The 11,349-nt window shown below is 41.4% G+C and overlaps 1 protein-coding gene across 1 annotated transcript in view; it reads right to left on the bottom strand.

The window, feature by feature from the left end:
• Positions 1-5,588: 5,588 nt before the first annotated feature.
• The window catches only part of LOC149274291 (ankyrin repeat and SAM domain-containing protein 1A-like), a 95,044-nt gene continuing 89,283 nt past the window's right edge, over positions 5,589-11,349 (bottom strand). Inside the window, exon 24 of the mRNA XM_089505681.1 lies at positions 5,589-5,668. Coding sequence (XP_089361807.1) covers positions 5,589-5,668 — 80 coding nt within the window. The remainder of the gene's footprint in view (positions 5,669-11,349) is intronic.

Here is an 11,349-nt window from a genome sequence, read left to right as displayed (position 1 = left end):
CATGGACCTGTAAACAGGCAGAATAATATCTTCCTCCCGTGAGTCAATACTCCTTTTAACCCTTTTGCTGCTAAGCCATTTCCCACCCTGGTGCTAAGGCAATTTTGAGCATTTTGCTGCAGCTGACGTTTAAACGCGTTTAGAAGTAAATTTCTAGGGAATAAACTATACAAACCATGTTTTTTTTCAGCACACCCAGCAGATTCCAAATATACCATTTTTATATGTGTATGTCTCATTAGGTTTGCAAATTAAAGCCAAAAATGGGAAAAGTGTACTCAATAAAAACTAGTTTGTAATTTTATTTTTCTAAACTCTAATATGAAAACCTGTGTTGCTAATTATTTGTAGTAGGTAACCGGTCTAAAATAAACAGAAATTGAGAACTGTGTTTTTCTAATATTTTATTGCTAAAAAAAATTAAAAGCGGCAAGTTCATTTACGTTTTGCTCACTCGAGTCTTGTGCTACTAATACATGCAGCCCCTCATTTGATGCACCAAGGGGTGTAGTTTCTGCAAATGTATACTTTATGTACCATAATTTAACTTCCCAGCTGTCTAATTGCAAGGAGCTCCAGGGTACTCACCTACCACACAGGCTAAATGGCTGATTTTAATAATATTTGCAGTTCATTTACAGTTCATCAGGATTTAAAAAATTGCTTCCCTCTACCATTGGCTAAATTTAACCCCATGATCAAAGGGACCATGGGATTAAAATTTAGTATCGGCCATTTTTAAAAAGGGAATGTGACTTTTCATAGCTATATGATCACTGTGGTAACATTGGCCACAGTGATCATTTAGCTAGAATACTTAAACTTTTTTTTGTTTGTTTATGTTTAAATAATTCAAATTTTTTTTACATTTTACTTAATATTTATTCTTATTGTTGGATTACCTTTCCAACGGTATATGTTGGGGGTCTGTAGCTGCTTAGATGCCTGAGATACAGGCATCTAAGCAGCATGCCCCCATACCTCTGTCAGTTTTTAATAAAGTTGCGCGATGATTTCATCACGTCATTGCGGGTGATGTCACCGGGCAGATCAGGTGGCCCCGGTGATGCCCTTCAGTGTGAGGGGCAGATCGCCGGGTAGGTGGTGATGGAGGTCCAGGGACCACCATCAAGGCAGGGTAGTGCTAGCGACGGCATGGTGCAGTCGTTGGCACCTGGCTGGGACTGCTGACTGGGACTATGCTGTCGTTAGCAGTCAAGGTGTTAATACATGCCAATATCTTATTTGCCTTTGCAGCCGCTAGCTGGCACTGTGCACTACTGCTAAGTCTATTGTCTACAATTACTCCCAAATTTTTTTCATTAGTAGATTTCCCCCAAGGAAACACCATTTAAATGATATGTTGCATTTTTATTATTATGCCCAAAGTGTATTTTTGGGAAATGCACTTTTATGCAAATTTTACATTTGTCTACATTGAATCTCATTTGCCATTTATCAGCCCAGTTACCCAATTTATCCAAATCCACTTGTGGCGAAGACACATCTAGTACAGAAAACACTGATTAAATATCTAGAATAACACGACCAAGAACAAAACTTAAGTTTAAGGTCTTTACAAACATTTGATACAGTCTGCCCTGCTGTAATCGTGATAAGCAGCCTACTGTTATCTGTTCTGCCTGTGGGGTGAATATTTTCCCTCCAGGGACGGGTGACACGCTATGATAACTCTTTTGTAGAGTAAATCAATACAGTTTAACTATACGCTTCATAGCTCAAAACACAGTGCCATCATAACAGGGTTACAACCACCTGTTGCACGGGACTGGGTTCTTTTGTGCTTTGGGGCCCAAGTGACACTTTTCCAGGAATTGGGGATGGGTGGCTAAATTGTGGATGAAGTTGGGCACGTGGGTGAAGTACAGTGCAGCGAGGCCCTGTTTTTAGGTTTCTACTGGGCCCAATATAGGTTTGACGGCAGTCCTGCCCTTATTAAATTAGAGGCACTTCTCTTTACTCTTTTCAATTCAACCGCACCTTTTCCAAAATTAAACTGTATTTTGCAAATTAGATCCAATTGTCTAGAAACAATTTTAATGATATTAAAAAATACATTTGTTTGAAAACAATGGATACCAAGTTTAGAGTTATCTAGCACCTCACATAAATTTATATTTTTGTATATATTTGTGACAAAATGACCTGTCATACAAGGCCCAAAGGTAGTCAGAGATGGCTCCAGCCTGGCTGCCAAACACGCAGGAACTCCATTGTTTAAACTAATCCCATAACAGGATTGCTGCCAGGGGGAGATTCAGTATCTGAAGGGGATTAACCCCTTCAATCCCCTATAGACGTACCGGGACGTCCAAAAAAGGCCCGCAAAGAAACCCCTATGGACGTCCCGGTACGTCCAGCCCTTCGTGCAGCGTCAGGGACACAGCCTGGACTCCCCACTGACAGCAGAAGCCGGCTTTGCCGGCTTTCTGCTGTCCGATCGCCTGTAACAGCTTCCGGCATGAAAGCCGGTAAGCTGTTACCGGTAAACCGTGCGATCGCGCAGTTGCAAACGCGCGATCGGGCATTCCCTTCCGGGTTACGTCACTGCTGACGTAACCCGGAAGGTCATCGGAGGACAGGATATCCCCTGCGGGGATATCTTGCCCTCCGATGAGGCACAGAGACGCTGCGATCTCTATGCAGGTCTGTGAGGACCTGTATAGAGATCACAGTGTTTCGGTGCAGGGGGATCGCGGGGAGGGGAGTGAGAAACCATCTCTCTCACTCCCCCTCCCAGCCTGTAACAGAAAAGCTGAAAAAAAACAAAACGGTTAGTCATTTAAAAATAATATTAAATAAATCATTAAAATAATATAAATAATACTAAAAAAAATTATAATATGAGCTGTGATGTCACTGTGACATCACTGGTATGTTCAGGAGGTCCCTAGGAGGACCTCTAACCATTACTGTGTAAAAAAAAAAAATGTAAAAAAAAAAAAAAATTTAAAAAAAATTAAACTAAAAAAAATTAAAAAAAATATATATAAAAAAAGAGAATAAAAAAAACCTTACATCCCATTGCCCTAGCATAACATCTAGCCAGTATAACCCTCCTGCCCCCGTTCACAACCCCCAAACCCGTTAAGCCATAGGCATAAAAATTATACAAAATTGTACACCTAATAGTATGCTCCCTGGTGCTGGGAAAGTCTGGAAAATCTATATAAATTAGGTATTTCTGAAATCAGGACACCTGAATTGATAAACTTGGAGGGGATTTTCCATCACTTTACCTAATTTTGTGAGGATTCAGAGGGAAAATGTAAAACAAAATTAGTTTATTTTTCTAATCTTCGCTAGTTTTTACTAAATTTCTCATTCTAAATTTTCAGCTAATCATCCAACTATGGTATCAAACGAAAGCTCTATCTCTCATTGAAAAAACAATATATAGTTTATATGGGTACACTATTCACAGGAAAAGAGAATCATCGCTAAACCGACATACCCCAAAAATGGCAAAATTGCTCTGGGCTTTGAGGTACCAAAAACCCCTGGGATTGAAGGGGTTAAAGGTTGGGTTGTCTACATGTACCTGTTTATCAATGTTAATTTATGTTAATTAAGTTCTGTGGATATATGAGTCTATGTTTTACAACAATAAACTGTTCATTCCTGCTGTACTCAATTCAAGGTAGTTGTGTCTACTTACTGGGTACACATAGCAGGGTTCCGAGGTATGCATGCTAGCTGGTGCTGGAAGTGATTCCGGGGACAACAGGAGGATACTGGGTGATCTCTGGGAGTTACTACAGCTCTCTTGGTGAACCCGTTACAATATATTATATATATATATATATATATATATATATATATATATATATATATATATATATATATATATATATATATATATATACATATATATACACATATACATACATATACATATATACATATGATAGTTGTGTCGTCCCTTCAAATTTTATTGTGATCCACTGCATGGGGGGATTCTGCAGAATCCCCTAGCCCATTCTCCTCTTTCCCTATCCCACAGGAGATTTGTTCAGCAGTATGATACTCCCCTCCAGCCAGATCCATTGCTGGCTCAAATGAACGCTGTATGCAGGGGTCTGTTCAGACTGATGCTCATGTGTGGAAAGCACTACCCATGGGTTACAATGAAAGCATTTTCCTGCCACTGACTGACTGCCTCAAGCGACCAGTAGTAAGAACAGTCAAAAGGAGGGCTGCTGCTGCTGCAGGGCAGGCTCTTATGTGTCATTTTGAAAAGTACATATTAAAGTACTTACACAGCGTCCCTTTAACCCGTTCTTGACAATGGCTATTTTACCATTTAGTTGTCATTTTCTTCTTTCCAGTTTTCTGAACCCACGTAAGTTATAGATTGTTTTCTTCAGGACAAGAAGGGCTTTCTATAGACGCAATACAATTTTGATCATATCATTTAATATAAAAAAGGATAAAATATGTAAAAAAAAATTTAGAAAAATTCTGAAAAAACCTGCTAAATGGATATTACTATTTGTCCTGAGTTTAGAAATACCCAATGTTTTTATATTTTTTTCCGATCAAATTGGAAATTAGACATGTGGTCATCCTTCCCCGTGTTAATTGAGACATTGTTGAACCCGGCCAATTCAATTTACCCCATGAAATCATATATATATATATATATATATTTTTTTTTTTTTAAAGTAGACACATTATGAGCATTTAACATGCAATTATTTTAACTCTTTCCATTGATTGTAGATAAAACGCTAATTTTAGGACTTGCTCATAAAAATATATATATATTTTTTTATTTAATTTTTTTGCCCTTTTTTAAATTTTTGGTAACTGGAAGGTTCCACTGATGGTGACATCAGTGCGAAATTATTTTTACGTTAGCATTTTTTCCTTAAAAAAAAATAAATGTATTTACACATTGTGATTAGAAAGCTGGGCTCCGTTGACTTGCATGGTAGAATCCAGTACCTGTAGTGCGTCCTGGGGTGGGTGTTCGTGTTATAAAGGATCAGCGATCTTTTAAAACGGGCGTCTGCAGCCATAAAGTATATCGCGGACATTGTGTACACATTTAAAAGTGTACTGGCTCCTAGTCTCTCTAATATGGCTCTCCCTACACTAATCCTAGGGGACTTAAATATACCTATCGATGACCCATCCTCACCTGCTGCTTCCAAACTACTTTCATTCTCCTCTCTCAGACTCTCACAATGGACTGCCTCCCAGGCGGTCATCAAGTCGATCTAGTGTTCTCCCACCTTTGTTCCACATCTCATTTCTCCAACTCTCCCATGTGTCTGTCTGATCACAGCCTGCCTACACACACCTTCTCTACCCATGAAACCACCACAAACCTACCATAACCTCCGCAACCTCAACACTCCACAGCTTACGGATACACTACGGCCACTCCTCTCAAGTATATCCTCCTCCTCCTCCTCCTCCTCCTGTCCTGACGCAGCTATAGCTCAGTATAACCATACACTAGCCTCAGCCCTAGATTTGGTTGCCCCTGTAACTGTACGCAATCCCCCACGTCATCCACCTAAGCCATGGCATTCCACACAGACACATCTCCTCCAAAAGTGTTAAAAGTGGGAAATCCTCCAATTTCCCACTTTTAACACTCTTCTCTGTCCCACAGCACCTCCCTTGCCCTCTAACGTCTCTGCCCAGGAGCTTGCCACCTACTTCAAAAACAAAATTGTACACATAGCCTTATTAAGTATCCTCCACCGCAAATAAGGTCAAATTGTCTAACTGCTCCCCCTCAGAAGATGACTTATCTTAAAACTTACATCATCAGAATCCTGATCAAAGTAAGTATCAGACAACTCTTCATATTTACAATTAACTGGACACACACTTACACCAATCAGGCATAATATTATGACCATTATGGTCATGGGACCTGTCAGTTGGTGGGATATATTAGGCAGCAAGTGAACATTTTGTTCTCAAAGCTGATGTGTTAGAGGAAAAATGGGCAATTGTAGGGATCTGAGCAACTTTGACAAGGACCAAATTGTGATGGCTACACAACTGGGTGTGGTGAACCGGCGACAGGGTCATGGGAAGCCAAGGCTCATTGATGCACGTGAGAGACGAAGAGTGGCCCGTGCAGTCAAATCCAACAGAAGAGCTACTGTAGCTCAAATTGCCTAAAAAGTTGGAGAACGGAGCAATGGAAGAAGGTGGCCTGGTCTGATGAATCATGTTTTGTTTTTGGTTTTTTTTACTTCACAAGGATGGTGTGTCGCTTACCAGGAGAACACATGGCACCAGTATGAATGAATGATGGCCCTACCTTGCAACATACAGGACTTAAAGGATCTGCTGCTAATGCCTTGGTGGCAGATACCACAGCATACCTTCAGAGCGAGTCCATGCCTCGATGGATCCGGGCTGTTTTGGCGGCAAAAAGGGGACCTACACAATATTAGGCAGGTGCTCATAATGTTATGGCGAATCTCTACAAACAGTTGTTGCAGATTTTATTTCAGCCATGACAAAAAAAACAGCTTTAATAAATACAGAGCAAGATTTTTTCTTGAATCCATTAGGTATAGCCTGTTCACCAAAGGCACAAATTAAATGCCTCCTTTAAGAAAAAATGTTTCCTTACTGTTCAAGTAATGGATCAGGTGGAAGTTCATTACAAGCTGACATTCTGCAAATAACCAGAAACACATCAATAACACAATACACCAGACTTTGTTTATATAAACAAACCAAGAGGCATAAAAACAGGTACCTAAAGCTTGAAGAGCTGTGCCAAACCGAAATGGCAGGGAGCACCCAGATGACCCAGAGACAGAACTACTGAGGGGAGAGAGCTGGGCTTTAATTCTAATTCTGCTGTAAAACACTGCCATGAAGACATAAATTCATGTTCAAGATCCCGCGAACGCTGGCAAAACGTAGTTGTGCATGCCCCCCTGGAAATCATAACAAACATGACAGGATCCTCCAGGACACACCCCTGGAGGACAGTGGGGAGAACTCTAGGTGAATGCCCGACCGATTGGAGGAAAATATACAAAACTTTATGCATGTGTGGTATTTCTGTAAGCTAAAGATGCAGCAGTATACATTTCGGTGGGCTTCACAGCAATTGCATGTAACGTGTGCAAAAATCCTAAAAAAACAAGTTAGGCAAAAAATAAGTGTCAAAATGCTCCTGGTGAAATACCCTGGCTTGTCTTCTCTCCACTAATATATACTTTTGCATGGGGTATTTTGAGCTGGTGGGCTGCCAAACAGTCCTAAATTAGATTTGAAAGTTGAAAGTTTTGAAAAGGTAAATTGAAAGGGTAAATTGCATTCTGTAACTTCCAAACACCTTTTTCCCCCCAAACATTTTCATTATTTTAATGTATTATTCACACTATAATTAGTGTTGGTGCACGGAAAATTAAAAATGAGAATCATGGTTAAATAAACAATGTAAACAACATGCACAACACCCTAGGTTTTACCCTCAATAAAGTAGTTAACCCTTCTTCTGGTTTGTAAATTGTACTAATTGGTTGGTGGTTCGTTGATGTTTAAAATTTTATGTATATTTGACAAAGTATATTTTACCGCTATAACTATAGATATATTATTTCTGTACTTGTTTTAATAGTTGGTGTAACGCTGCTTTAAATTTAACGCTGCTTTAAACGGAGAAGTGCAGTTACATAGATATATATAGGGTTTGTAACCGGTCAGTGGTGTATATAGGAAGAAGTAAAGATGTACCAACGTTTATAACTTGCTACATTGGAACGAAATCAAGTTTCAGTCAAGGACACATAAGGAAGCAGGACTGACCTACAGACAAAACGAGTTAGAAAGATTGTAAGGGTTTATATTTGTTTTATTATTCTACACCTGTACCTGTCTACCAGCTGGTGAAAACCCCAGATCAGCAGAGATAAGGAGGAACATAGGTTGGAAGTTCGTGGACATGATTCATTCATTACTGGAGGGACTACTGAGCGTGATCCACTGAATCTGCATTATGATTTTAAGATTTGCAACTAATAGTGTTTGTAAGTAGTGTTTTATATTGACAGTAAAAGTATTTGGCAAAGTTATCCTAGTTTTTCTTTCCATATGAAAGATTGAATAACCAGAGGGATGTGATGTGCTGCAATTTACGTACTCTGAGTAACATAGTTCATAACATAGTAACATAGTTCATAAGGTTGAAAAAAGACCAAAGTCCATCAAGTTCAACCTATATACATATTGTGTCGATCCAGAGGAAGGCAAAAAACCCTTATGAAGCAGATGCCAATTGCCCCATACCAGGGGGAAAATTCCTTCCCGACTCCAAATATGGCAATCAGAATAAATCCCTGGATCAACGTTCTGTCCCTATTAATCTAATATCCATAACTTGTAATATTATTGCTTTCAAGAAACACGTCCAGGCTCCTTTTGAACTCTTTTATTGAGTTTACCATCACCACTTCCTCTGGCAGAGAGTTCCATAATCTCACCGCTCTTACTGTAAAGAACCCCCGTCTGTGCTGGTGTAGAAACCTTCTTTCCTCCAGCCGTAGAGGATGTCCCCTTGTTATAGATACAGTCCTGGGTATAAATAGGTCCTGGGAGTGATCTCTGTACTGTCCCCTTATATATTTATACATAGTTATTAAGTCCCCCCTAAACCGTCTTTTTTCCAAACTAAATAACCCCAATTCTGATAATCTTTCTGGGTACTGTAGTCCTCCCATTCCCCTTATTACTCTGGTTGCCCGTCTTTGAACCCTCTCCAGCTCCACTATATCTTTCTTGTACACTGGTGCCCAGTACTGTACACAGTATTCCATGTGTGGTCTGACTAGTGACTTGTACAGGGGTAGAATTATTTCCTTGTCGTGGGCATCTATGCACTTACTGGTCACTTTATTAGGTACACCGGTTTAATTGCTTGTTAACGCAAGTAGCTAATCAATCACATGGCAGCAACTCAATGCATTCGGGCATGTAGACGTGGTCAAGACAACTTGTTGAAGTTCAAACTGAGCATCAGAATGGGGAAGAAAGGGATTTAAGTGACTTTGAACGTGGCATGTTTGTTGGTAGCAGACGGGCTGGTCTGAGTATTTCAGAAACTGCGGATCTACTGGGATTTTCGCGCACAACCATCTCTAGGGTTTACAGAAAATGGTCTGAAAGAGAGAAAGTATCCAGTGAGCGGCAGTTATGTGGATGAAAATTCCTGGTTATTGTCAGAGGAGAATGGGCAGACTGGTCCGAGATGACAGAAAGGCAACAGTAACTCATAACCACTCGTTACAACCAAGCAGAGGCATATCTAGGGTATGGCACCTCGTGCCATAGGCGCCATTTGAAGGGGGCGCCAGTGAGCGGCTTTCAAACGCCGTCTTTTTATTTATTTATTTTTGATGCGGAGTAGAGAGAGGGGCGCCTAGCGACCGCACTGCGCCCCTCATTCTCCTCCACGAGGCCTCTACCTCCGTCCCGGTGCCGGCATTTCATGCTGAGCGCCGCAATATGGCATATTTCGACGCCAAGCAGCGGGCACCAGCGAGCGGCTTTTAAACGCTGTCTTTTTTTTTTGATGCGGAGGAGAGAGAGGGGCGCCTAGCAACTGTTCGGCGCCCCTCGTTCTCCCCCGCATCAAAAAAAAGAAGACCGTTTAAAAGCCGCTCGCTGGTGCCCGCTGCTTCACTGCTGGGCGCCAAAATATGACGTCATATTACGGCGCTCAGCAGTGAAGCAGCGGGCACCAGCAAGCGGTGCAGGATGACAGCAGCATCGTGCTCCCGACGCTGGACTTCAAGGTGAGAGAACTACGGGGGGGGGGGGTCATGATTAACTCATATAACGTAGTGGATGCATGGAAGGGCAACCCAGCAGAGGTGGTTAGTTTCTTTGTTTAGGCATTCAATGAGTTAATCTGAGGTTGATGTAAATGTGTTTTTGTGCATGCCCTCTGTATCTGTTCTGGCTAGAGGTGTCATCTTCCCAAAGGAGCCCTGTGGTGATTCATGGCCTAACAGATAAGGACCCTGAGTTATAGGAATTCCATTCCTATCTTAAGTGGAGGGGTTTCCATCACCTTTACCCCACCATAACTTATTGGCACATCAAAGATGGGACCCGATTCTTGGGGATGGTGTCATATAATCAGTCATGTGGTCAGAGGGGCGTTTGCTTGCGAAAGTCTGATTTAGGGACAATGCAGCGACCTCAAGGCAGAACTCCATGATATACTCTGATCGGAACAACATCCTAAGAAACCATCTGGACTTAAGGAGTTCCCACAGGCCTACTTATTGGAGAAACTCGTGAGTGAGGGTCCTGTGTTTAAGTCCTATTGTTTTTAAGAACTGTTTGCTGTTTTACTTTTATTTTGTATGTCTTGTTTTTTGTAATTCTGGCACTGTGTAATCTTTGTCTTTTTGTTATTAAAATATTCATAATCCAAGTCTGTCTTTGGGCTCTAGTATCGATATCCACGAACCCTAAGAGAGGATAACACGTTACCATATTGTTGTTATTACGTTTTACTGGATATATATATATATATATATATATGTTGGTTGCCCAGGGTGGGTTGATATATATATAGAGCTAGAGGTTCTAATTCGGATTTCTCACAAATCCGGTATCAAAATCGTGAGTGGTGGCAGACTACCTGGGGGGATACAGGCAGGATTTGGGGGTTAATTTGGTATAGCTTATGCCTTGTTAAGGGGTCAAGTTAGTAAATCCAGAGGCCTGGTGCTATTAACCCCTTCATGCCCACGCCCTCCACACAGTCACGGCTTGGCAAGTAGTCCTGACCGTGACAGGGGGTATATAGTGGGTAGGGTATATAGTGGCTGGGGGGGAGATGGTATATAGTGGCTAGGGGGTGGGAGAGGGTATATAGTGAGTGGGGGGGAGAGGGTATATAGTGGGTAGGGGGGGGAGGGTATATATTCCTTCAGTGCTGAGATCACAAGTGAATTTCAATTGATCTGGGTTTGTGTGTTGATCTATACCTGCTATCGGCAGCAGGGACTAGTAAATGGGTTTTAGATGTTTGGACAGGGGCGCAATTTCAGTGCTTGCCATAGGCGCTATTTTCAGTAGATACGCCTCTGCAACCAAGGTATGCAGAATACCATCTCTGAACGTGCAACACGTTGAACCTCCAAGCAAATGGGCTACAGCAGCATTCCACACCGGGTGCCACTCCTGTCAGCTAAGAACTGGAAACTGAGGCTACAATTTACACAGGCACACCAAAATTGCACAATGGAAGACTGGAAGAACATTGCCTGGTCTGATGAGTCTCGATTCCAGCTGCCACATTCAGATGGCAGGGTCAGACTTTGGCGTAAA

This window comes from Sceloporus occidentalis, unplaced genomic scaffold, assembly GCF_023333645.1.
Source record: "Sceloporus occidentalis isolate IW3139 unplaced genomic scaffold, rSceOcc1.0.p SCAF_339, whole genome shotgun sequence".
NCBI lineage: Eukaryota > Metazoa > Chordata > Lepidosauria > Squamata > Phrynosomatidae > Sceloporus > Sceloporus occidentalis.
The sequence above is the reverse complement of the archived record's forward strand: the minus strand, read 5'-3'. Positions and strand labels throughout refer to the sequence as shown.